The 27,567-nt window shown below is 42.3% G+C and overlaps 1 protein-coding gene across 5 annotated transcripts in view; it reads right to left on the bottom strand.

Moving 5' to 3' along the window:
- Window positions 1-27,567, bottom strand: part of Rasgrf2 (Ras protein specific guanine nucleotide releasing factor 2) — a 214,846-nt gene that overhangs the window by 113,121 nt on the left and 74,158 nt on the right. For all 5 annotated transcript variants that reach the window (XM_038323695.1, XM_038323697.1, XM_038323698.1 and 2 more), the window contains 8 exons: window positions 27,101-27,354; window positions 25,485-25,564; window positions 24,945-25,138; window positions 19,794-19,903; window positions 18,953-19,071; window positions 13,431-13,591; window positions 12,233-12,299; window positions 11,602-11,738 (listed from right to left, as the gene is read on the bottom strand). In XM_038323695.1, coding sequence (XP_038179623.1) covers window positions 11,602-11,738; window positions 12,233-12,299; window positions 13,431-13,591; window positions 18,953-19,071; window positions 19,794-19,903; window positions 24,945-25,138; window positions 25,485-25,564; window positions 27,101-27,354 — 1,122 coding nt within the window. The remainder of the gene's footprint in view (window positions 1-11,601; window positions 11,739-12,232; window positions 12,300-13,430; window positions 13,592-18,952; window positions 19,072-19,793; window positions 19,904-24,944; window positions 25,139-25,484; window positions 25,565-27,100; window positions 27,355-27,567) is intronic.

The raw sequence follows: 27,567 nt of genomic DNA, 5'->3' as shown, positions 1-27,567 counted from the left end.
AGGTCAGGTTTCACTTAGACGTCTTTCTAGTTCACCATGTGGAGCCTTGAAATTACTGTCAACGGGAATGAAAAGAAACTTACACTTACGTTCGAGTTTCAAAAAAATAGAAATATGCAGGTAGTCAGAACCACAGCTCAAAAGTGCATAGAACAAATAGTGACATTTCACTTGCACAAAAGGTCTTTGACAATGCTATACAATATCCAACCATCTATGGGACAGACAAATGGAGGGACAAATAGAAGACAGATCGATAGATGCTATATAGACAAATGGTATGTAAATAGAAGACAGAAGGACAGATCGTGTCATAACAGAGGAGTAGTTCTCACTAGCGCTACCTCAGCCAGCTTTCAACTTCTATCTCACTTCTATTCAGGGCTTTGAAAAATGCAACATTGAAAAGAGGTACCATTTCAGACAAAAGCTAAGCTGTAATAGACTACGCACATGTAAGTATGTATACAAGTGGAAAGTGTGACATAAGCAAGAGACCGTCTGTATCTCTGGATTCAACATCCATGCTTCAGTAAACTGCAGATGAGAAACACTGAAGGGACAGTTCATCTCTATTCACGCCATTTTTTTCTTGCCATTATTCCCTAAACTGTATAGTGTAGCAAACATGTAGCCGCTCACAATGTTGCTTTAAGTGTCGGTTCAGCTGTTGTCAGTGGTACAGAGATGATTCAAAGGATGCAGGAGGCTGTTTACAGATACTCCATTTTATACAAGGGACTTGAGCATCCCAGATGTTGGTATCCCATGGGACCAAGAGTCAGTGAACCCCACAGATGCTGAGGGGAAAGAGAATTCATCACTATGAAGTATATATCTTAGGCGTTAGGGAGAAATAACTGTACCTGAGGAAACTGAGTACAATTTTATAGTTTAGAATAGATGCACAAAAAAATAAGCAAGGTGTCAGATGGCTTTAATGTCATACTGAATTTGGATGAATTACAATAAACCTTGAAATTAATAGGATAATAAAAGTGGTCCCCTATAGTTTAACTTATTAAACATGTCTTACATTTACATGTGTGTGTGGGTGAGAGAGAGAGGAAGAGAAAGAGAGAGAGAGAATGTGCAGATGCCACGGCCACCCAAATGTGGAGGTCAGAGAACAATTTGTGGGAGTCAGTTCTCTCCTTCCACTGTGTGGGTCTCCTGCATCAAACTCAGGTCATTAGGCTTGGCAGTAAGTGCCTTTACCCATTGAGACATCAGCCCTGGACTGAGGTCTGTGTGAGAATAGGCCCGTACACAAACACACACGGACACACGCACACACATGTGCACACACATACACACATGTGCACACATGTACATATGAACTCATGCGCACATACGCATGCACACACATGCACAGGCACACACATGCATGTGATATAGCTGGTTTGGAGAAGTGTTCCTTGTTTTTGTTTTGGGGTTTGCAGCTTTTGTCCATAGGTCGTTGTCCTACCATGGTCTACTATGTCACCGTATTATTTTAGATTCTCAATGTTTTAGATACTTCCATTCTACAGGTAGTAGAAAGAAATATTTGCTTCCACTTTCTTTAAATTCACCAATTTTATGTTAAAGCACAAAATTGATCTAAGAGTAGCTATTTTAAGAAGGAAAGCATGACCAGTGGCTACAAATCCTCCACAGATGTCTAAAATGTAGACTGTCTGTCCAAGCCAAGAAGTGTGAAGAATTTTAATTCTTCATTTTAGTTAATTTTTATAATTGCTTCAAAATCTATTTAATGTACATTTTTATTTACATTTATTTGTGCATGTAAGAAAGACAAGCACCAATGAGTGCACTTCACTGAAAGGAATGGTCAAATCTTTGCCTCAAGTCCTCCCTATAAATAGATGTAAGGGGGAAGAATTATTGGTTGAGACCATTAGCTATTTGCATGTTTTGTTGAAGGCACCAATAGTTAATTATGGCCTACTGGTGTAACTAAAGGTGTAATTAATCATTCAAGTAATTGTTCCTCCTTAAAATTACAGCTTAGGGTACAGAGACTGGCAAAGCTTCTGTGAAAGTGGGACCCTCTTCCTTCTCAGGAACTGCAAGGCTGTCTTGAGGAAGACCCATGTATGATTAGGGCCACACAAGAGCTTAGCCCTATGGCTTCCAATCAAGCTCAGGAAACTAAGACGTAAAAAGTGTAAAAGACAAAGTAACAGAGACTATATTCAAAATCTGAAAGGAAAGAAAATGTCAGTTTCCCTGGTCTGTGAAGATAGTTTCAGTAAATTAGTGTTCAACCAGCATAACCAGAAAAGAAGTAGAAATAGCAGGGAATGCTAACCTCTCGAGTGATTACAAAGATGTAAATTAAAACCTCGAGAAGGCAAAACCCAATTTTCCATTAAGCTGGAAGAGGTGGTGATACGCCATGTTTTTGGCAGGATTTAGTGATTTAGATATTGTGTTGATGGTATGAAGAATTATACCTTGCTTTTTGGGTGGTGATAGTGATATTAGGGATTGAACCTAGGATACCACACACAGGAGGAGGATCCTCTGACCTTCATGTTTCCTGAAGGAAATGTGGCCAAACATGAGTTACTAAATGAAATCACGAAAATGGTCATGGCCTCTGTGTCAGTCTTACACTCTTGGGAGAATGTATCAGCGAGGACCTGGAGATGGGGAGCCATCCCTTACCAAGTTAGCACTACATTACATGTTAGTTCTAAGACTGGGAAACAGCACACATACTCAAAGCCACTTTATTTGGAAAAAACAATAAAAGTTAAATGTGATAAAATATATGTCTTATGTATGTACACACATACAGTTATTAGAATAGATTGGAGAATTTCTGGGAATATAAAAAGAAGTAAATGAGGTAAAAATAATAACAATAAATCCCCACTGAAGCCAAACTGTGAACTCATTTTTGAGTAGATGCTAAGGTCTTTGGAGATGGAAAGAGTTCGCTCTTCGGTGCATAGGTCCTGTAATATAATTGAGCAGGAGTGGTCTACAGAGCTTGTTAAGGGTAGGACATTTTGAATAGCATCTGCAATTTAGACTCTCAATAATGCATTTGCACAGCACTCCTTCAGTAATGCTAACACTGGCTGCGTGTAGAAAACACTTCAGGAAAACATCTTGGTGTGCTGCATGTTGGGACTATTTCTAGTTCATCTTTGTGGCCATGTTTTTCCACATGTGCAATGAAATATTGAAGAGGCCCTCTTCAAGCTCTCAGTGGGCTCTTCCAGCAAATAATAGATATGTTTGGCTATATTTATAATACTGACAAATTTCATGAATGTGTATGATTTCTCCCACAAAATGAATATGCTTTAGGCCCAGAATGAATCAAGTTGAGAAAAGGGCATATAGACCGGAGGTTCAATCACCAGAATATTCAGTACTTGCCAGTCAGGCTTCACCGCAAGATCACAAAGCACCTCCTAAACCCCACTGCCCTACCCGCTCTGGCAGAGCTTCACATAGAGCCCTCCATCCTCCTCATGTGCTTTCTTCAGTTGGCTTCCAAGATGCCATCCTTAGCTTTGGCCATCCTTCTATCCCTGTGGCCCCTTCTCGGTCCTTACTGCTGCTCCTTCTGGTTTCTCTTTCATACATCAACATTCTCTTAAAGTGATGTGATTTTAAAAGGCTCATGGCATAAACTAGCACCTGAATGATCCAAGGCCTCCTACTTGGGCATCTCTACTATGGCTTCCATGGGCCATCTCAGTAGCTGACAACTGCATTCTTGCAGTGGCTTGGGCCATTAACCCTCACATCACCTGCCACAAAATGTTCTCTCTTCTCCATGATATGACCTCCCTGGCCCTTCCTTCAGAATGAACACAGAACCCTGTGCCCAGCTCCACTATTGCCAGGCTGTGTGAATTTTCTGCACCTCCTTCTGGTGACTGCAGGAGCATTTCCCCTTACCTCCTTCTGTGCCAACTGGCTCTCCATCTCATCTTCTCTCTCCGCAATACCCGAAGTGACCTTGCAAGGCCTAAATGAAATTGTGGAGTCCATGTGCTCAAGTCCCTGAATAGCTTCCATCTGACTTGAAGGACTAACTAAAGACCTGGCCCTGCCATGGACTGATTGCTCTTACTAGTTCCATTTTCTCCAGCTCAGTCATGCTAGCATTCATGGAATTCCTTACAACACAGTGTTCTCTCATTTTAGAGTATTTGCGATCATGGCGTCCTCTCTGTGAAATGATTTCCACTTCATCACATATCCACGTGGTATCCCCATTTACTGCACTTTTTGGGTCTGTGTGTGTTCTCATGAAAAAAAAAATGGAATCAATACAAGGGAACTTCTTGTTGCTGTCTCCTGTTTTTCTTACTTTATGTCACAGTGGCCTAGAAGAGTACTTGGCATAGTAGCACTGTATGAATGAACCTGTGACGTCACATGGTGAGAAGATATCATTGAAGATAGTAATTTAATGTATTGATCTCACTGCCACTTTCTTTTTTCAGTAATAATTATTGCTTATCTTGATCATTTTTCTGATTAGCAGAAAAATACATTCTTGTAAGACACTCATGCTTGATACATGAGTATTCCTTACATTCCTGCTGCAAAGGAAAGCCACAGTCAAGACCCAGAACTGTGTCTGAGGCTGTTTAAGCAGGCTCATGTCATTGGATGCCTGGGTTGTTTCCAATCTTCCATTATATATGTTTTTTTATTTTATTGAGCTATACATTTTTCTCTGCTTGACTCCTTTCCTTTCCCCTCCCCTTCAGCCCTCTTCCATGGGCCCCATGCTCCCAATTACTCAGGAGATCTTTTCATTTTCTACTTCCCATGTAGATTAGATCTATGCATGTCTCTCTTAGGGTCCTCATGTTGTCTAGGTTCTCTGGAATTGTGAATTGTAGGCTGGATTTCTTTGTTTTATGTCTAAGAACCATTTATGAGTGAGTACATATGATATTTGTCTTTCTGGGTCTGAGTTACCTCACTCAATATGTTTTCTAGCTTCATCCATCCATTTGCCTGCAAATGTCAAGATGTCATTATTTTTTTCTGTTGTGTGTACTCCATTGTGTATATGTATCACATTTTCCTTTTCCATTCTTTCGTTGAGGTGCATTTAAGTTGTTTCCAGGTTCTGGCTATGACAAACAATGCTGCTATGAACATAGTTGAGCACATGTCCTTGTGGTATAATTGAGCATCCTTTGGTAAGTGATATTTATCCAGAAAGTTGTCCATTTCCTTTAAGTTTTCCAACTTTGTCGAGTACAGGTTTTTGTTTTGTTTTTTAAAGATTTATTTATTTATTAACTATACAGTGGTTTGTCTGCCTGTGGGCCAGAAGAGGAAACGAGATATCATCACAGATGTTTGTGAGCCACCATGTGGTCACTGGTAATTGAACTCAGGACCTTTGGAAGAGCAAACACCTCTGAGCCATCTCTCCAGCCCCGAAGTACAGGTTTTTGAAATATGACCTAATGTTTCTCTGAATTTCCTATATGTCTGTTTTTATTTTTCATTTTCTGATTTTGTTTTGTTTTTTTATTTCTGATTTGGTTAATTTGAATATTCTCTCTGTGCCTTTTGATTAGTTTGGATAAAAAAGGTTTGTCTATTTTGTTGATTTTCTTGAAGAACCAACTCTGTTTTGTTTTCTTTGTTTCTATTATCTTGATTTCAGCTCTCAACTTGATTATTTTCTGCCATCTAGTTCTCCTGGGTGAGTTTGCTTCTTTTTGTTCTAGAGTTTTCAAATGTTCTGTAATTCATTAGTTTTGGATTTTTCCAGCTTCTTTATGTAGGCATTGAGTGGTATGAACTTTACTCTTAACACTGTTTTCATTTTGTCCCATAAATTTGGGTATGTTGTGTGGTCATTTTCATTGAATTTTAGGAAGTCTTTAATTTCTCCCTTTATTTCTTCCTTGACCCATCGATGATTCAGGGGAGCATTGTTTAATTTCAATGTGCTTTTGGGCTTTGTGAAATTAGTGTTGCTGTTGAATTCTAATTTTAAGCCATGATAATATGATATGATACATGGGGTTATTCTAATTTTTTTTATCTGTTGAGGTTTGCTTTGTTACCTAGTATGTGGTCAGTTTTTGAAATGGTTCCATGAGGTGCTGAGAAGAAGGTATATTCTCAAATGTTTTGATGGTATTTTCTATAGATGTCTGTTAAGTCCATTTGAATCATAACATCTGTTGATTCCCTTATTTCTCTGTTAATTTTCTGTCTGGCAGAACTGTCCAGGGGTGAGAGTGGGGTGTTAAAGTCTCCCACTATTAGTGTGTGGGATTTAATGTGGGATTTAAGCTTTAGAAGTGCTTCTTTTACATATGAAGGTGTCCTTGTATTTGGGGCATAGATGTTCAGTATTGAAATTTCCTTTTGATGGATTTTTCCTGTGACTTTTTTTTCTTAGACCTATTTGATTGGAAAAGTTTTTCCCAACCCTTTCCTCAGAGGTGATAGCTGTCTTTGAGGTTGAGGTGTGTTTCTTGTATGCAGCAGGATGGATTTGTTTTTTTATCCAATCTGTTAGCCTGTGTTTTTTTATAGGTGAGTGGAGTCCATTTATATTAAGGAATATTAATGACCAGTGATGGCTATCTCCTGCTATTTTAGTTTTAATTGTTGATGATGCTATTTTGTGTGTTTTTCCATTCTTTTGGATTTGTTGCCATGAGATAATTTATTGTCTGTGTTTTTGTTGATGTAGCCAATTTCCTTGGGCTGGAGTTTTCCTTCTAGTACTTTGTATAGGGCCGGGTTTGTGGCTAGGTATTGGTTAAATCTGGTTTTGTCATGGAATATCTTATTTTGTCCTTCTATGGTGACTGAAAGTTTTTCTGGGTATAGTAATCTGGGCTGGCATCCATGGTGTCCTAATGTCTGCCTAACGCTTGACCAGGACCTTCTGGCTTTCATTCTTTCCATTGAGAAGTCAGGTGTGGTTCTGATAGTTCTGTCCTTATATGTTACTTGGCCTTTTTCCTTTAGAGTTCTTAATATTCTTTCTTTATTCTGTATGTTTAGTGTTTTGATTATTATGTGGCAAGGGAACTTTTTTGATCCAGTCTATTTGGTATTTTGTGAGCTTCTTGTAGCCTCACAGGCATATCTTTCTTTAAGTTGGCAAAGTTTTCTTCTATGATTTTGTTGAATATATTTTCTGTGCTTTTGAGTTAGACTTCTCCTTCTTCTATCCTTATTATTCTTAGGTTTGATCTTTTCATGGTGTCCCATATTTCCTGGATATTTTGTGTTAAGCTTTTGTTAGATTTAATGTTTTCTTTGACCAATGAGTCTATTTTCTCTTTTGTATCTTCAGTGCTTGAGATTCTCTCTTCTATCTCTTGTATTCTGCTGTTCATGATTGCATTTGTGGTTTCTGATCATTATCTCATGATTTCTGTTTTTATGATTCTTTCGGCTTGCATTTTCTTTGTGTCTATTTCAGTTTTCAAGTCTTGAATAGTTTCTTTCATAAGTTTGATTACTTTTTCTTGGGTTCCATTAAAGGATTTGTTGATTTCTTCCAATTTTTTGTTTGTCTTTTCCTCCATTTCTTTGAAGGAATTTTTCATTTCCTCTTTAAGGGCCTCAAACATTCTCCTAAAGTTATTTTTAAAATTATTTTCTTCTGCTTCATCTATATTTAGTTGTTCAAGTCTTGCTGGCATAAGGCCACTAGTTTTTACTGGTGTCATGTTGCTGTTTGTGGTGCTATGTATGTTCTTACCTTGTCTATCCATCTTTTCCTCTAATTGGTATAGTTGGGGCTGTCTGTGACTCTGGTGATCCGTCTTCCAGGTGGCAGTGGATCCAAGGCTCAGATGGTTGCTTCCCATGGTACAGTCAGGGCTATGGTTCCAGTCACCCCATGGGTTACTTCATGTTTCTGAAGGTCACTCAGCACTCCCAGGACTCACTCTGCAATACTATAGGTCATTCTGGCCTGCTCCCACAGAGATTGCTTGCTTGGGGATGTTTTTGCTGAGGTTGCTCCCTTGGGCCTGCTCTGGCAGAGGTCCTATCTCAGGCCTACTCCCTTGGTAGTTCTAGACTTGCTCCCAGACCTGCAGAGGTCTCAAGATATAACTTTTATTAATGCTCTTCATCTGCAGATAAAACCAGTATTATTTTGTAGTAAAGAATATCCCCACTATTGCATCTGGAGGAACTAAGGAGAAAATTGAACACTTCTGCCTGGTGTCATGTTGCTGTTTGTGGTGCAGCTAACATAAGTCTAAGTAGAAAGAAGGTATCACTTGAATGCTTGTAGCAGGTAAAAGTTTGGGTCCCATATTTTGAAAAACCAGACACAGAGTCAGTCATGAACTCTGGGGATCTTTCCCATATGCACACTAGACACCATAGGGAAGGTCAGGGAATTATAGTCAACCACACCTGGCCACATCATTAAAAGACTGAAGTACTGGAAAACCATCTGTCTATTCTTCCTCTTTACCATCTTTGTATACTTCTTGGCTTCATAACACTATCAAAGTGTGTTTACTCAGTGAGTTACTTCCTTTTCTGCCTTAAGAATCAGTCTTTACCTATACTCCTCACATTATTCCACACAATAGAAACAGAAGGAACACTGGCAAACTCTTTTTATAAGATTACAGTTACCCTAATACTGAAAGCACACAAAGACTCAACCCAGAAAGATATTTACAGACCAATCTCCCTCACGAACATTGATGCAAAAGTACTCAATAAAATACTGACAAACCCAAATCTAAGAACACATCAGAAAAATCATCCACCATGATCAAGTTAGCTTCATCCCAGAGATGCAGGGATGGTTCAACATACAAAAATCTGTCAATCTAATTCACCATACAAATAAACTGAAAGAAAGTGGTGAAGGGGAAAAGGGGGGAGAACTTGAGGGTACAGGATGGTCAAGATGGGGAAAGGAGAGAGAGAGAGAGAGAGAGAGAGAGAGAGAGAGAGAGAGAGAGAGAGAGAGAGAGCAAAGAAAGAGATATTTTGACTGAGGGAGCCACTATGGGGCTAGCAAGAAACTTGGCACTAGGGAAATTCCCAGGATTCCACAAGGATGTACCTAGTTAAGATCCTAAACAATTGTGGAGAGGGTACCTGAACGGGCCTTGTCTTTTAGTCAGACTGATGAATGTCTAATTGTCATCATAGAGCCTTCATCCAGCAACTGATGGAAGCAGAGGCAGACCTTGACAGTGGAACACTGACCTGAATTCCCAAAGTCCAGTTGAAGAGAGGGAAGAGTGAGAATACGAGCAAAGGGGTTAAGACCATAATGGGGATACCCACTGGTGCAGCTAACCTGAGCTAATGGGAGCTCACTGATTCCAGCCTGGCAGCAGGGGAACCAGCAGAGGACCAAACTAGGCCCTCTGAATCTGGGTGACAAATACCTTGCTCAGTCTAGATATAGTGAGGAGGGTCTCGGTCATGCCTCAAAGCAATGTGCTAGACTTTGGTGACTTCCCATGGGCAGCCTTACCCTCTCTGATGAGTAGATGGAGGGTGTGGTGGGGGAGAGTAGAGGGAGCAGGAGGAGGGGAGAAGTGGGAACTGGGATTGGTATGTAAAATGAGAGTAAAGAAGATTAATTTAAAAAATCAGTCTTAATACCAAATCCCCATATCTGAACCATACCTGGTTGCATATGGTGATTCCTCAGTAAGTCTTTGAAAAAAATCATTGAATGATCTAGAGTTTAATAAGCTTACAGATTCTTTACAAATAAGAGAGGCTCACTGAAGTATTAATGCAGCTTGGAGGTAATAAAAGAATTAATTAACCACCATAAGAATGTAATTTTGTTCAAAAAACAGTAAGGAAGATCTCAAATTCTTATCCATTTAGATGCCTAAAGAGATGAAGCTTCTCTTTTAACTATTTTCCCACCATGAAAACAGTCTGAGAGGTAGACAGGTAACCCCTGCAGTGTGTTTACCCCCAATGAGAAGTCCTGGCTAAGGTCTGAGCACCAACTCCATGCAGCTAAGTAACGTTGACAAAGGTAGATTTCCAAACCCCATTCTGACCTGCACAACAAAGTCTGCAGTATTTCTTTCTGTTTTCTTTTGAAGATACTGTTATGCGGATGGAATGATGGTGGAACTAGGAAACTGTATGAACATATAAAAGCTATGGTCATGCACTGCCGACTGCTCTACCAGTATTTAGTCACTTGGAAAGTTTAGGGAGCCGAAGAACTGGAACCTTAGTACATGCTTCCATTCACATCTTAGGAGAAAATTACCACGAACTCCTCGGAAAAATAGAAGGCAAGGAACCCGAAAATGAATGCCTTTGCCATTTGCCCTAATCTTCTTCAAATGACAACTTTGGAAGTAAGTGTGGGATGCTAATTAAAGATATAATTGATTAATTAACTAATTAGCTTAGAAATGAGTTCTTGCTTAATTGCCTAGGTTGGTCTGGGACTCTTAGATTCCAGCAATCCTCCTGCCTCCGCTTCCTGTGGAGCTGAGATTACAGGTACAAACCACTGCACTTCATTCAGTTCTATACAATCTCCCTCCCCTCTGCCCACATTGGTAATGGAGCCAGAATTCCTGTGGAGCAAGACTCAAGCCCAGCTGTGAGCAACCTGACATATTTCCAGGTGATGTCGTTGCCTGAAAAAAACTCATCGATCTCCTGCTTGAGCCTTGGAGCCACCCAGCTCCCTAGTTTTTTTTCTACACAAAATGCAGGAAGTTATCCCAGATTCCATCCTGTCGATGCTGCCTTCTGTTGTTCTCTGCAAATTCTCACCACAGCCCTTGGTAACTGTCCTTCCGTCTCTCATCACTTTCCTGCTTCAGAAACAGACAAGCAAAAGAAGTCACTGGTGTCCCTGGGAAGGAAACTGCTACCAGGAGAGTTCCAGCACTGTTCAACACAGTTGCAGCTGGTGCAGAAATCCCGGGAACTACAATGCAATTGTGTTTTTAAATAATAAAATAAAATGCAATGATTCAGAACAAAAACTCAAGCTTCGGAATTAAAAGAAATAAACAGAAGGAAAGGAACAGGGGAAGGTACAAGGAACAGAGATCCACTCATTCACACACTGAAGAATCCCATAAAAAAAAATCGCTAAACTGGGAGTTATAATATGTATGTAGTGGACCCCGTGCAGACCAGTACAGGTCTTGTGTGTGCTGCAGTCTCTGTGAGTTCATAAGAGCCTTGTTCATGCTGACTTAGAGGCCTTGTTTTCCTGGTGTCTTCCATTCCCTCTCTCTGGCTCTTCTTTCATGGGGTTCTCTGAGCCCAAGGGAAGGGATTTGGTGGAGACATCCCATTTAGCGGAAAGTGTTCCAAGGCCTCTTACCCTCAGCAAAATGTCTGCCTGTGGACATTTGTTCCCATCTGCTGCAGGAGGAAGCTTCTCTGATGATGACTGAGCAAGGCCCTGATCATATTTACCACATTTTAAATAAACATTAACAAAGAAAGAACAACCACAAAATGCTAACGACCTATCAAACTCGGTAGCAATGTGGCTAAGTACAGCAACTTAGAGGCACATGGCTCTTCTAGAAATTCTCACTAAAGGTTCATGCTGAAAACTTCTGGAAACAAGGAAAGAAGCTACTCAGTTACCTGACTGATGTCGCTCATCCATGCAGCTTTCTCCTGGCGAGAAGGGGCCAACAGGACCACAGTGAAAGGGGCAGCGTCAGGAGGCTCCACTACTATTTTAAAATCCAGATGTCCAAACATGTGGCCAGAACCTTTGGCTTCAATACACATAAACCAAATGATTACATGTGAATGCAAGGACATATGAACAATAGCTCCTCTCGTCTAGCCTCCTTCCTGGGACCCACGTGCATTCGAGCCCAGACTCTCATTTCAACAATGTGCTTCCGGAGCACACGGAAGGACTAGCGCATGCGCTGCTGGAGAGCTGAGGGCAGAAGGCAACTCCAACCAACCTCCCTGGTTTATGTTTAATTTCGATCACGTGTAGAAATCCCGGTTTAATTCAACCCCCCCTTTCTTTTTGGCCTGCTCTTGAAAGCCACCATCATGAGGCAAGCTATGCACAACGTCAGTTCTCAAAGGCAGTTCAACCAGGCTAGCGCGCTACACAGAGAAATGGCTCCAGAGAATTTGCCCTCAAATCGCTTCTGCCTCCATAGACAGCCCTCCTTGGCCCTAAAACACGAAGATCTACAGAATCTGGCTGTTCTAGTCCTACTGCTGTCCCAAAAGATGTGCTGTTACTTACAGTCATCGTCAGTTGCGTCGGGCTCCTCAATCAGCGTGCACTCTATGAGGGAGAGGACTCCACCTGTCTGAAAGCAAACAGTGAAGAAGGGGCGGGCAGCCTTGTGCAGACTGCGGAGTCCAGCTGTGTAAACTTAATATTCAGACTGCCGCGGATGGCAAATTCCACGTCATAAATAATTGTTCACAGAGTTCAAGACTAAGCAGAACAAATAAAGCCATTCAACTTTAATTAAATACTTCCCACTCTCGCACTCTTGCCCCCACCACTTATAAAATTTATTAAAAAGCCATCTGTGGGAGATTAGATGGCACCACAGTGACTTCAGAGAGCCACCGTGGCCCAGCAGTATGAACTGGCCAGCCAGGAAGTGTCTTAGGAACTAGAAGGCCATTGTCATGGTGTGAGTGATATTTTTAAAATTTGTTTTAGAATTTATTTGCTGTGCATATGCATGTGTGTGTATGTGGGGCAATGCTGTGGTACACGTGAGGAAGTCAGAAGGCAACTGATGGGACTCTGTCCTCTTTCTACCACGTGAGGCCCAGAAACTGAACACCAATCGTAGGCTTGGTGACAGGCGTCCTATCTGCTGTGCCATCTCGCTGGCCCAGGGAATAAAGGTTTATAGCAACAACAGAAGATAAATAAACAAGTTGGCAAAGTTCTCCTACGAAAGGTCAGAGAGGAAACATTTTGGGCTCTTTAGGTCACGTCATTTCTATCCTGACTCCTCAGGTGTGCGACCTCAGTGGGCAAGCAGCCATGGGCATGAGTGGTTATGTGCAAATAAAGTGTTATCACGACGAACGGGTAGTAAGTTTCAGGCCGCGGTTTGATGGCTCCTGATACACAGTGAGATAAAACAGCAGCTGTCAAATATCTCATCAGCGAGTGTTCTATGGTGAACAGACAAGATATCTACAGCCCAGTGGTTGTCAAGTAATAATAATCTTGCCTAGATTTTGATTTTAATAATGCTTCTTTAGGATGATGCACACTTAAAATAAATCTCTGTTGCCTTGAATCCAAATAACAATGAAGTGAATGCCAGAGCTGTTAGGCACACACTGCCCCTCCCTGCACAATTGCAATCTGCTTCATGACAATAGCGGGCACTGGAAAGCCAGAATCAAATTAACCTCAACATCTCTTCAGCACTGGGAAGACAAATGAAACCGCCACAGAAAACCTGTACCTTGAGCAGATGCAGCTTTCCTCCTGAACTCCTGGTGCAAATTAGAAAGTGTTTCGTAAACAAGAAGCACTGTCTCTCGCCTTCCTTTTTCAAAGACAGTGAGCCCAGACGAACTTTGCTAAGCTTCCCCCTCTCCACGGAAGGTACCTGAATAAGAGAACCTGGCGAACGAAAGCGAAGAACAGACAGCAATTACAATCTGGCGAGGACCATGCCCTTGGCAATAAACACAGGGATCTTTTCCCCAAAATACCAAGGATGTATTTGGTGTGCCATTGGAACAAATGGATCTCCTTCCTTTCTTCAACCGAGGAAACGTGTTGTATTTTAAGGAACAAGCTGTTCCTAGCATTGTTATGAAACAGTTTCGACTTGTTTCTTCATCTATAAACTAGAACCTAAGTTTGAAAGAAGGTCAACTTAAAATCAAAGCATTGAGATGCTGATGCCATCTATGATCTGACGGAGTAAATTTATACATTGTTTAAGTATAGATAATGATATGACAGTTTGATCAAATTAAGTTGAATTTATCCTTTCTGGAGCAAATAAAATAAAAAGCATATTAATATTTACTTTAAAATAGATGGTGTAATGCAAGTATCCTGTAAAAATATGCAAATTTTATGATGCAGTGCAATTTGATTAAGGGCTATCTTAAAGAAAGCTATTTCAAATTGGGTTTAAGTTATGTCTATACAAAGAACTCCATTCTGTACAGTTAATACATGCTGATTAAAAAAGAAATGCAAAGAAGTATTATTAAAATGCATTTGTGGAACCTAAGTGGAGCATAAGCCCCATTCAGAGCACAGCTGTGCTCTGGTCAGTATGAGAAGTGATGCATCTATGGCCATACCACCCTGATGCGCCCAATCTCGTCCGATCTCAGAAGCTAAGCAGGGTTGTGATGTAGAAGGGTCTTCTATCTATCTGTTGTTTCATTGGTTAATTAATAAAGAAAACTGCTTGGCCTGATAGGTCAGAACATAGGTAGGCGGGGAAGACAGAACAGAATGCTGGGAGAAAGAAAGCAGAGTCAGTCAGTTGCCATGAAGCTTCGGCTCAAGATGGATGTAGGTTAGAATCTTCCTGGTAATCCACCACCTCACGGTGCTACACAGATTATTAGAAATAGGTTAAACAAGATGTGAGAGTTAGCTAAGAAGAGGCTAGATATAATGGGCCAGACAGTGTTTAAATAAATGCAATTTGTGTGTTATTATTCCGGGTGTAAAGATAGCCATGCGGAAGCCGGGCAGGAGGAAAAGCAGGCCTGCTCACCTCATCACTACAGGGCCGGGCCTGGTTAGTACTTGGATGGGAGAAGTGATACACAGACCTCCACAATATTTATAGAATATCTGGGAATGCCTCTGATCACTTGTAGACTGCATTCTAGTAGAAAATTCCCCATTCCTAAAAAGAAAGCGCCAGTCTATTAAATATCAACCACAAAGCACGGAGATCTTTGCAAATACCTTGGCTCTAACTTCTGAAATCACCGGAGCCAGTAATCACCGGTGTAATCCACTGCTTTGGGCAGCCCTACACAGACTCTCATGAGCCCACAAGAAGTACAAAGTACATAGTCAATCCTTAATTATTATCAGAGGCATCTCTCAGAGAAACAACCTTATTTTTCTTCATGTTTTCTGTCTTTTTAGTGGAGCCAAGATTAGATCTATAATAAAAAGTGAAAAAAAGCCTAAAGTTTTTTAATATAACGAAATATATACCTAAGGCAATAAAACCAGGTGAGTCACAAAATCGCCAGATTAGCATTAGCTAGTGAATGTTCTAAATTGCAGCTTCCCATTAACAGAGCTGGTAAGGCATCCAGGACCCGAGTTTCCATGTCCTGATCTCACATCTCTATTTGGGAGAGTGATTAGGTGGGATGCTTGACAGACAGAAAGTAGGCAGCTCTTCTGGGCTTAAAGAATAGCAAGAAACCAGTCCTGGGGGCGGCTGTAGGAGTGGGGAACAAAGGGCCAAGAGGAGGCTTGATTTCAGGGAAGGGTTGGACAAGAGGGGAGTAATTGGAGGAGGTGAGGTGGGCGGGAGCAAACTGACAGACAGCTCGTGTAGCAAAGAATTAAACTTGAGAAGTCGTGGAGAAAGCAGAAGGCAGGAAGCTTAGCAAGCAACTACAGCACAGGATTGGAATTCATGAGACTGGGGGTTGGAATTAAACCCCCAGGCTGAGTAACTCTCCTAAGGGTGCACATGGGTGCGGGGCATAATCAGACAATAGCAGTAGATTTAACAAGGTAAAAACTGGAACCTGAAGGTAAGGGGTGGGGAGACTAAGACACTGATGGCACCAGCCACGCCCCAGGTAGTCCTATGGATTTCCCTTAGTCAGGGTGAGTGGAAGGGGGCCTCAGGTAAGTGTCTGTGTGGACATATGGGTCATGGCGCCATTTCCAGAAAAGCTGTAACCAAGTCAGTGAAAACTCTGTAATAGTGTGTTCATTGGCAAATACTTCTAGCATTTTAAGCAATTTTCCAAGTTAGAAATTACAACATTTATGGTAAGCACATCTATTAGTGATCATTGTGAATTTCAGCTTTGAGGGTTAAAAAAGTTTCCTTGGCAACCATACACTAATAACTATAACTATCACCAAACAGAAGACTATCTACATTAGATGCGGACAGAAATCTACTCAGCTAAAATAAAAGCGAGAAATATCATGACTACTTTACAGCAAACTACTTTATAAAATAAAATGCTTCAAAAATGTGCTTTGAGTTGCTTTGTCACACTTCATCTGTGTTCAACACATTTCAACCCAGCCATGTGACTTTCAGAAGATTCCTCTCTAACGCAAATTTGACAGATGGTTAGTCTTATGGAAATGATTGCCACAGCCGCTTTATCAGACCACTGCTGAGGTCTGTCCTTAGCATCCTGATCACTGGGTAGCTAACAGCTGAGGTCAACCTGTGGAAGTCCTCTGGTTCTTCCGTGATTACTTCCCACAGGATGGCCTCCAAGATAGGCCAATGCCTCTATTCTGAACCTATTCTGCAGTGAAACTATGAACAGCAATATTTGGATCAGTGAGCTTGGTGTCTGAGATGGTAGAGCCACTGTGCTATGGGGCTGTACTTTCTTACTCTGAGGAAACCTTACTGAGAAACAGGGTGATTCATTTTTCCTGGAAATCATAAAGTTGAAAGTGCGAGCATGCATATATTGAAATCAAGCTTGTATCGCCCCTCAGAGCGATTAACAAAAATACTAGCGCACCATTAAAAATCAATTGCAGTCAGTTTAGCAGGAAATAAAATCCCTTGATAGTTTAATGGATAATTCTCTTATAGTGTGTTTTATGGGTGTTAAGCCTCTTGAGACTATTTAGTAAATGTGCTAATAGGAGAAATTGAAGAAAAAAATAAAATCTTTTCCATTATAATTGATAATTTTCTAATTTCAGATTAAATTCTGATATTTAGAAACAACCGTTATTAAATAATTCCTAAATAGACTAACCAGATCAAACACACAGCAACAGCAGCAAGACACTGTGAAGTAACTTACCACACTGATATCGCTGTAACAATAACATTCCGGGCAATTGTGGCTGGCCCTGCCCTAGACGTAACATATAGCAGAATAAATAATGTGTGGATGTGGCTTCAAGCGTGAAGCAGTATATGATTTTTACTTCTTAAAATGTAACCACAAAAGCGTGACTTGTTCAATGCTTTTGACCCCCAAACACATTTGATTATTTGTGGGTTTTTTTTTAAGATTCACAAGGACCTACTTTTATAAATGCATTGAGTACATGTGGATAATAACCCTGTTCAATCAAAAGTATATAGTTCAGAAATCATATGTGAGTTACAGAAGGTCTCATGTCCATTTTTAGTTATAACGTACAGGTCAATTAGGAGACATTTTAAGAGAACTCCAAATACAAGAAAAATATAAAATAAATGTCTTACAACTTTAATCAAATAAGTTTATTCAGTCTGCCTCATCGCACCCTTTCCCAGTAGCTTTAATGAACAACGTGCGGCAAAGAGAATTCAGGGACGCTGCCTCTCATAGCTTGCGGTTACCAGGGGAGAGAGGCATGCAGATAGATATCTTCACACAAGGACAGAACCAACCCATGCTTCATGAGCAAAATGCCTTGACAATGAACAGGATAGATAGTCAAATCATTAGTCAATTTGTCATAACTTGAGACAAAGTGGATGGATAAGACTTCTTATCTGTCCTGGAGTTGTTAGGTCAAGTAGACCTTTTGTAGGCACAAAAGAGGCAGAGTAGGTCTTTCCCACTCCCAGGAAGGGAGACACAGATGAAGGCACAAGAAGGCAATGTACCTTGAGGCAGAGAGTCAGCCACTATAGGGACCCAGTCCACACAGAGGAACAGGACAGGAACTGGAAGGGTCTGGCGTTGTTGGCATTGTGTTCTACTATCGCCTTAAGGAAGTTGGTGTGTGGTGTCAAGAATGGGAAAAGAAATAATCCCTGAAATACACTTCCCAAATTTAGTAGATGTGTAGTGTCTCTTCATGTAAATAAACAACAGAAGATAGAATGGCATGTACAAATTTGTTGAAGTATTCTAGGCAAAAAAAAAAATAATGTATACTGCATAATGTCTTATTCAATGAGACAAGCATATTTTTAAGGAGAATATTAATGAAGGAAACAGTAGTAGCATTAATGATGCATTCAAGTTCCAAGTTTATGTTTCAATCCGCGGCAACCCCAAAACTATAAAGATGTGCAGCAGAAAACGCCGGTTGCTCAGACCCAGCATGTGAAGCATGCTTTCCTTCCCCAGGCACCGGAGCACTTGAGAGTGATTGGGATGTGGCTAACTTCTTGTGCTTTCAAATAAGAGCTGAGGAGGAGTGTGCATCACCAGGCTGGTCCTTCTCCAACGTCTGTGACACAACGTCATCTCTTCAGATGCTTAACTGATGAGGTATTGCCCCTCACAGAGCACACGCCACACATGGAGAGCTTCCCCAGCTCCAAAGCCAGGCGGGGATCTTCCACCTGGTAACTGGAGTTACCGACTGAATTAAATCGGAAGTGCCAGTGAGAAAAGGCCACAGGAGACCACTGCTTTCACTTTGAACAATGTCCCCACTCTTATTGGCTAGGACTTTGAGGAACACTGGTTTCTCCTGTGCCTTTGCCTGGATGTCATCACCATTTGGCACTGCCATTCTGACTGACCAGACAGACCTGTCCTCCTTGGAGCTGTAGAGAATGTCCGGTTCACTGAGGAGGGGCGTCCAGCCAGAGTGTGATTTACTGCCCCTCTCATGCTTAACTCTTATTGTGTTGCTGTTTTTCATGGCCCCTGAAAAGAAATAGCACAGAGGTAGGCCTCAACCACAGTCCTGGTCAAGGCCGCAGGGTCTCCTGCACGAAAGGCACCAAACACATAGGCCTGCTCCAGAGCATGCCCCTGTATCTGCCATTGATAGCTGTGACAGAAACCGATCACATGAGTAGAGGGTCGGATCAACAGGTCTTACCTTGGCGGATGAAAGTCTGGCTGGTGTCCAGCAAAATGTCACAACCCTCCACTATCATCCTTTCGATGGCAAGGTTTTTCCTAATGTTCTCAGTGTCACTGACTTCGTCGTGCATGACTCTGTGGGACACAACGCAGAGAGCATTGCAGTCAGAAACTTTAGCTATGGCTCTAGCCGATAGGCAAAGATGGCGCCACCTGACACGCTCGGAATTTAACCGAGAGAATGAGCGAAGACTGACCTCCAGCTTCAGCCAGCCACAGCCTAAAGCAAGGCCACAGTGTGTGAGCAGAATGCAAAAGGTAAGGGGACCAGCGGTCAGTGAGTGGCAATGCTTGCTTTGAGTGCAACAGGAAAGAGACCCAGCATTTTACAGATGACTCCCTTGGTTAACACTGAAGTGTCACCATCAACATTAGAGGCCCTAGGTTAGAGGCTGTTACTCTACTTGTCACACTTAATCTCAGTAGCACTGGTGGCAGCCTGCCCATTCACCAGCTACTTGCAAAATCTGAATACAAAAATTCAGCAGAAAGTCATTTTTTTCTGTTTTGGTGGAAAAATAAAAGAAGTGAACAATTGCAAAGGTCACCAAACTTTACCTAATCTCAGCTATATAAACTCACGTACCATGAGAACCTTTCAAAGGTGCCTTGTCTTGACTAAAGTGGACGTGAATGGTGATTCGGTGCCGCCTCTTACACCCTCAGATGAATCTAAGAAGTTGGAGCTACCATTGGCGTTTCCTCTCTTGAAAGCCACATGTCGCCGGGTTTATCCAGGAGGCGACCAGGATGTTTCTTTCACAGTCTGACCCCCTTCCCACAGGTCCCCTGCATACCTGGACAGTTCCTCCAGCTTTGACTTAGCAAACTCTAGGCTTTTCCTCTCCACGTGTTCATGGGGGGTGTGCGCCAGGAGTTCGTGCAGGGTGATGATATACCTGGGGATCTAAACACATACACAGGTGAGTGTGGAAAAGAGGTCCACGCGGATGACACGGGGACACTCTCTACTGGGCTGTCACCCTCGGAGAAGTCATCCCTATTCTTATAATTTTGAATGTTTTCAAGATTTTACAGGAATACATATAGATTGAACTGAGCTTCAAACCTCATACACCAGAAAAGTCTATAACAGAAACGCAAGAAAGACTTGTCATAAATGAATGAACTGAGTATAGAGGAGCCATCGTTTCAGTTTGCACGTACCTGTGCATGTTTGAATCAGAGCTTCTACAGACTGGGTGATGGGGAAGCAGATATTGCTGGCATCAGTCACCTGAGTCTCTTGCTAAAGGTCTGCTGTCTGCTTACACGCTCATTTAAAAACAGACAGACCTGACCACGCTCTTTTTAACCCCTGAAACCCAGCAGGACATGTTCGCCTGTATTGACAATCTGATCCTATTTCTTCTCGCTTCACCATCCAGCAGTGCAAATGTCATTTAACTAGGTTATTTATTTAATTCTGCAAAAGGCAAAACTCCACCAGCCATATGAGACTTTTAGTAAACCAAAGAGACTTAACGCAAGTTACAGACTCAACATATTTTTCTCTCTTTTGTGCTCCTAAAACGGCCTCTTAGAAAGCAGGGAGGTAGACTTCAGAAAAACACTTGTGAGCAACCAACTCCAACATTCCACTTTCTCTGGGCCCAGGAGAACTCTGAGCTCTGTGGACATGTCCACTCCTCCAGCAACATAAGGGTTAGTTCTCCACTTGCCAAGAAAGGAAAGAAATGCAGTGAGGTCCAGTAGCTTATCTAGGGTAGACCTTAGGACAGAAAAGCGGCTCCCAGAGCTCTGTGTGTAGCTCGTCCCTTCTGTCCTTAGCGCTGGTGACCCTATCTGTGGATGCATCTTTGCTCCTCACTTGTGGGACCATCATGGGGCAGATGCGTCTTTGCTGCCCACTTGTGGGACCATCCTGGTGCTATTTGCTGTTCTCTCACGGGTGCCTGCTTTGTGCACTTAAATAGGCAACAGTCAGTATTAGCACAGACATTAACTGTAGCTCAAAAGTGGAATCAAGGTCTTAGGAAACACAGGCAGATCCCGTGGTGAAGGAAGAGCAGGAAATAAGAGACCTTCTCACTGCAGGAGAGACGAAGGAAGATTTCTATGAACTTCTCACCAAAGCATCCTCTGATGCCATCTCACATGAAAAAGACTCCCGGGATACAGGTGCTTACACTCCCACAATCCCACAATGGCTAAAACTATGCTAAAAGTTAGTACTTCCACAGAAAAATCAAGCCATCAACAGCTAATATACTCATTTTTTTCCTAACGAATCCAGAGTGGGTGGGCCTCACCACTTCCTATGCACTGAAACCCCACAAAACTATGTTTAGTAGATGCCTTCATGCTCCTCCTCCATTAGCTAAATCTATTTTAAAGAGTTCTTTGGCTAAGGTTCAAGAGGATGGAGCTGAATTCGGTAACTGGCCCCTTCCACTTTCCAGTACAGGAATGAATAAATGCTAGCTCCCGCTGAGAGCAGGCAAGGGAGGCTCAGCTAAGAAGTGAAAGGCTGCAAAGAGCTTGTCAGTAGAGTCAAGAGCTCTCTGCAGAGAGTTCCAGAAAACGTCTAGCAACCTCAGCAGCTATCGAAATGAATCAGATTTCTACTTTCAATAAAGGAACAAATACTCGTCACTTTCCAGACTCTAATTAGCTTGCTCTCCTGTTTTGGTTAATAACTAGCTAGAGCAGCAAGCGCCTCCTGCCTGGAGCACATCCTCCAGCATCATTCTTGGAAGGCGCAGACGTCATGACTGGTTGACCTGTGGACTCTCAATACATGCACATCCAGATAAACAGATGAGATCCTGGAGACCACTGGAACAGCACCAAATGGTACCAACCGAGCCACCGTGTTTGCTAAATAAAAAAAACTTAATGACTCTGTTATTTCTGTAACAAATTGCTTGGTAACAATAAGACTTACTAGTTCTGGTTGAATCATCCCAAGTCTACAATTCCCCCGGCTCTCATAGTTCAAAGCAGCAACTGACTTAACAAAAACCCCGAGAAAGCTGGGCCTGGAGATCAGAAGCAGAGTGTTTGCTTTGTATAGGGTCTTGGGTGAAAATCCCATAACGAAAAGGGGGCATGGCTCTGTCACCTTCTGTCTCCCATCATGCACAAGCTACAGGATAAAAGCTTCCAATTCTAATCTTTTCCCACCCCTCCCTCTGGCCAGGCACCAGCTTCTGCCTGCATATTAAGCCCATGTAAATGTCTGAGCCAGAGGTCCTCTGGCAATGTAAAGGAGATTCACATCTTCTACAGTTGCGGGGAGCATGGGTGGGAGTATGTCCAGCACTACCAAGGAGCAAGGTCAAGGCTTGGAGGGACTCAGTGTATACAACGGAAGAAGCTACATCCCAGATCCTCTGAGAGTGCAAACACCCTCATGATGACTTCACCCATTAGTAAGGGACCATGAAGAGAAGGAAGACCAGGACTGGATGAGCCCAAGAAGAAAAACCTTCAAGTTTCTTTCTAGAAAGAGTACTTCCATCTAATTTTTCAGACGGTTTCTCCTCGAGGAGACCTGTTGTGGACCAGCCTTGAAAAAAACGCCTCTCATCAGGGTAGGTGCGTGGGGAACTAGAAATATAAGTAAAGAGTAACATGAAAATAATTTTAAAAATTGTAGAAAGTACCAGGAGGACATTCCAGTGAGGAAGCCAAAGAACAGACCCCAAGAAAACCGAGGTCCATGGGCAGCAATCTCCAATAATTTCTCTTCTTGGATTATTCGAAATCATTTCCATCTGTTTATCCTTTGAAATTGGGATAATTCTGACTGAAATCTCTAAGCTTGAATATTCATCTAGACAAATGGGCCTCAAAAGCTTTGAGTTAGCTCACCACGGAAGAAGTCAAAGACCATCACTATCTGATCCTTCAACTCAGTTTTGGGGTTTAGAGCTACGGCAGTCCGGAGCTGAGGAGGAGGTTCTAGGTCACTCTAGACTGCTCACAATATGGCGTGATTGCCCAGCCTGAACGTCCACACCACTGCTGCACGCCCGGGATCACAGCCAGAGATCTGAAGATCAGCAGAACTTAGCTTCCCCTATCAGAGCACAGTGACAATGTCACGGAGAGGGAAGGCCAAGTAAGACATCAGGTCTCATCAAGACTCCCAGCCCTGTCGGGCGGTGGTGGCACACACCTTTAATCCCAGCACTTGGGAAGCAGAGGCAGGCAGATCTCTGTGAGCTCAAGGCCAGCCTGGTCTACAAGAGCTAGGTCCAGGCCAGTTAGGACTGTTGCACAGAGAAACCCTGTCTTGAAAAAAACCCTCAAAAAAAAAAAAAAAAGACTCCCAGCTCCACGCTCTTCTCTGACATGATGGGAATACCTCCAAGTGAGTCAAAATGTTTAGTCATGGCTACTGCATGGATAGGCCATGTCAACGATACAAATAAAGTTCCTCCCTTTTAAAACCCTGAGGAGATCACAACTAGTGGAATTAAAAAGCACGTGGAAGAAACATTGAGCCGAGGGAGCTTCATGTGCTTTACACTATTCTACCTTTACACCCACCTGACCCGTGACTGCTGGTGGATATGGTTTGGGGTACTGAACCCTAACCTAGAGGTCACTGCAGAAAATGCAAATAGCATCACAGAAGAGTAATGTATTCGTGAGGCACTTCACTGTCTCTTAAACCTGAAATTCCATCTGTGTGCATACAGTAAAATAAAAGCTTGTCATTTTCTTGAGAAATATTTCCTCAGTGAGGCAAAGAGTTCAAGCAAAATAGTTACATTATATATATATATGTGTGTGTGTGTGTGTGTGTGTGTGTGTGTGTATACATATGTATATATACACAATATATGTGTATATATACATATGCATGTATATACATATATGTGTGTATATGTTATAGTTATGAAGTTCCACTACTCGTAAGTGTTTTCAAAGGCAGCCTTTTGTTTTTTAAGACTCTTACTGAACTACCATGGCCACTTCCAAGTTTTGAGCAGTACTGACAAACCTTAAGACAAACAATTATGGACCACAGAAATGTTTCCCCCTGCATCTCCTGAATGGTTATCCAAGGTCAGTGCTGCCTGCCCACAGGACCAAATGCCCCTTGGTGATCAGAACTCATGTGATCAGAAAGATCATTTTACCTCATGACAATTCGGAGGCCTCGTCAAAAGCCCCATAAATTCCACAACAGGAACACTCAATGCTTCTCCAAAAGAACAGAGCCCACAGTTTCCAAAAGAACAGGAGACTCTGTACCCATTTTGTGCTCTGTGGGGCTCCCTCAAGACAGGGTACGTCACGGGAAAGCCCAGAAGGCATGAAAGAACACACATGCATTTCATCTTGTCGGTCTCCCTTGTTCCCAAGAACAAACACCAGGGTATAGCCTTTCCTGAGAAAGGCCACATGACCAGGTCCCCACAACACCGAGGTCTAGCCAGCGCCTTCTAGCTCTGAGGTCTCCACAGCCTGTGGAATTAAGAAGGCCTTGTTTTGTTCTCCAAAGTTCCAGCCAAGAGAAACTCAACAGTAACCCTGCTGCAGCAGGAGAGGGGTTGAAAACGGAGACTTCCCAGCAGCCACCCCAGTCCCCGAGAACCTTTTATGTAACCAGCACAAACCGGTGCATCTGCAGAGAATCCTATTTCTGTGCTCCTAATAATATTTTTAAACATGCTGGAGGTGGAGACTCCATGAAAGAGATTTGTGTGGAATCATTCTATAAAAGAAATTACTGCTCCCAAAAAGTCATCCCTCAATTATTTGCCTCAAAAAAAATGTTTTCTGGGCTGGAGATGTAGCTCATTGGTAGAGTTCTTACCTAGAATACTCAAAGCCCTGGGTTCAATCCCCAGCACTAGGAAAATGCCAAAATTTCCATTTTGTTTTATACACTAGAGAGATAATTGGTGGCATATAGTTGGTAGCACTGAGCTAGAACCAAAGCCTTAGAAGGCTCATCCCAAGTGGCTTACCTGAAACATTGGGTAGGTCAAGAATGTCTCCAGCATCCTCCCCTCACAGGCGGGATTGGCTTCATACTGTTTTAAGAGCTTGTCAAAGTCTCTGTTTTGTTTACAGTTGGCAAGTACTTGGAGGCTGTACTGATGATTACGCACAAATTCTTGATAAATGTTCAGCATGGGCAGCAAAATATCAAACAGATCAGCTGGAAAAAAGAAGGCAGCATGGCTATTTGGTACCTGGAGAGTCACCACGAAAAGTGCCACCCAGTACCATAGGACTCCGGCCCTAGTTGCCCTGCCCGGAGGACAAATTGGGTAGAATCTGCCCTGCATGATAATGTGACTCCAGTTCCACATGAATTATGATAGACCAAGGGAAAACATCAACAGGTACCTACTGAGACATGGCCCAGTACAGCAAGACAGTCCCAGTGTCAAAGAAAACCCATAGGATAACAGTGAAGTCTAGACATCCAAGGCTGATTAACACATACTATACCTTAACACTAGGCAAACAACAGGAATTCATATCCTTAAAGAGTGGCTTACCTAAAACCAAAGTAGGCCAATTTGCCAGCCTTGCCTTTAGTCCTTGATGGAATATTTCATGAAGGAACATGATTGTTTCACTATAAAAAAAAATACCATTCAGTAACTAGAATGTATCACTTCTTGAGAAACCCAACAGATGCATAATACTATCTGTATACATGATACACCAGTCTCATAAGGCCTCCAAAACATCATGGACAATGTACCTGCCTCCATATAATTTCTTTTTTAGTCTCAGAAACCCAAAGGAAATCAAGATGAACCCCAAAGTCAGGAGGACAGGATGCTCTTAATATGCTTCTGTTTCACATTTATGGTCCTATGCTCTTAAATTCAACATTCCAAAGAGATAATTTTTCCACCAGCTCTTCTGATGAATTCTAAGGAACGGATTTCCTCTAGTAAGAGAGCAGCTGCTCTTCCCTACATTGAACCCTAGCCAACTGATGCATTCCCCTTTGTATTTTGATACCTGAATCAGAAAACAAGTGGAACAAATGCTGTTCATAACTGGGAAAATTACATTTTCTTAACTATGAGCTCTGCTGAAATTCAAGATAATCGGCCTGCCTAGGCTTTATTTCAGAGACAAGGGAATCCAGTTAAACAGCAGCCATGACAACAAACACCCTGTGTGGCCACCCATTTCAAATGTACCTCTTCAATGTGCCATCTAGAACTAGGGGGCGCTAACAACCGCTGGGTTGTTTGAAGAGCTCACAGTCTGAGCTTCCAATCAGGAGGCCTACCATTCACATTCTGAATGCCAGCAGTGTTCTCTTGGCTGTTCATGATCTAGGTCAAGAAGTCCTAAGGAAGCAAATCATCAGGGCAGCCAAAAACCCAGGGCCACATGCTTGGATGCCACTACAAGAGAGAACAGCTCACAGTCTCCTCCGCAGCCTCATCCACACATGCTTGAATAACTGTTTCCAGAAAGCTAACAGCCCTGCCTAAGGAAGACAGTGTGAGAGAGCAACTTTAAAGTGGCCCTCCCGTTGTTTTGACTTTTGAATCATATCAGTATACTATCTACTCAAAAACAAATACATAATTAGAATTTAAGTAAAACACCCAAGTCTTCCTCCCTCCACTTCTTCCTTTGCTTCATTTTTCCACAGCATTGATCGCTGGATAATATGCTACATATTTTCATTTATTTGCTGTCCACTTCTGTTCTCACATCAAAATACAAATGTCACGAAGGCAGGGAGTTTCTGCTCTGTCCACTAATTGATCTTCGGCAAAAAGGACACTACAAATACTTACTGCAGAAATAAATTCCACAAGGATTCTTGAGCCATCTTAGTTTGTATTCTTTCTAAAATGCTTCTGTGTAAATTGCACACAAAGTCCCATCAATCACTCCATATCCTTCAGCTTGGAAGAGAGAATATCTTCCACACGTACATACCCCCACATAGTACCAAGAACACAAATGTCAAACAGAGATGCAAACCGAAAAGGTCAGATGTCAAGACTCAAGAGAAACGCAAATGCAGACTAACAATGCCATTCCAGGATCGCATCCTTCCTCTTAACCTGAGAACCATGCAGATGGATCTGTGAAACCTCATCTTCTCAGACTGAAACAGGGATGCTTCAAGACAAACCTGTTGAGAAAAATGCTGCTGACATCATCATGGCTAATGGGGGGCTTCTTGGAGCTGGCTGCCATCCGCAGGGGCCGGAGGAAACCGTTGACCAGGATGTAGAGCTGGTGCACGTACTCTGTCTCGGCTTCCACCATGGCGAACACAATCTGGTTTCTCTTCCTCATGCTCTCAGCATGGGGAGAACAGATGTAGTCCTGCACAATGGTCTTCCACTTCCTCCTACACAGCCATCCCCGCATGAAGCTCTGAACCTACAGACGAGGAAGGGAAGGACTCTGGGAGATGAGTACATGTATGAACACCACCCTTTGAACGGTCCGTTGACACTTTTCCTTTTTTTTTTTTTTTTTTTTTTTGGTTTTTTGAGACAGGGTTTCTCTGCAGCTTTTTTAGAGCCTGTCCTGGAACTAGCTCTTGTAGACCAGGCTGGCCTCGAACTCACAGAGATCCGCCTGCCTCTGCCT

The sequence above is a fragment of the Arvicola amphibius genome, chromosome 3 (genome assembly GCF_903992535.2).
Source record: "Arvicola amphibius chromosome 3, mArvAmp1.2, whole genome shotgun sequence".
Lineage (NCBI taxonomy): Eukaryota > Metazoa > Chordata > Mammalia > Rodentia > Cricetidae > Arvicola > Arvicola amphibius.
This window is presented reverse-complemented; position numbering and strand designations above follow the sequence as displayed.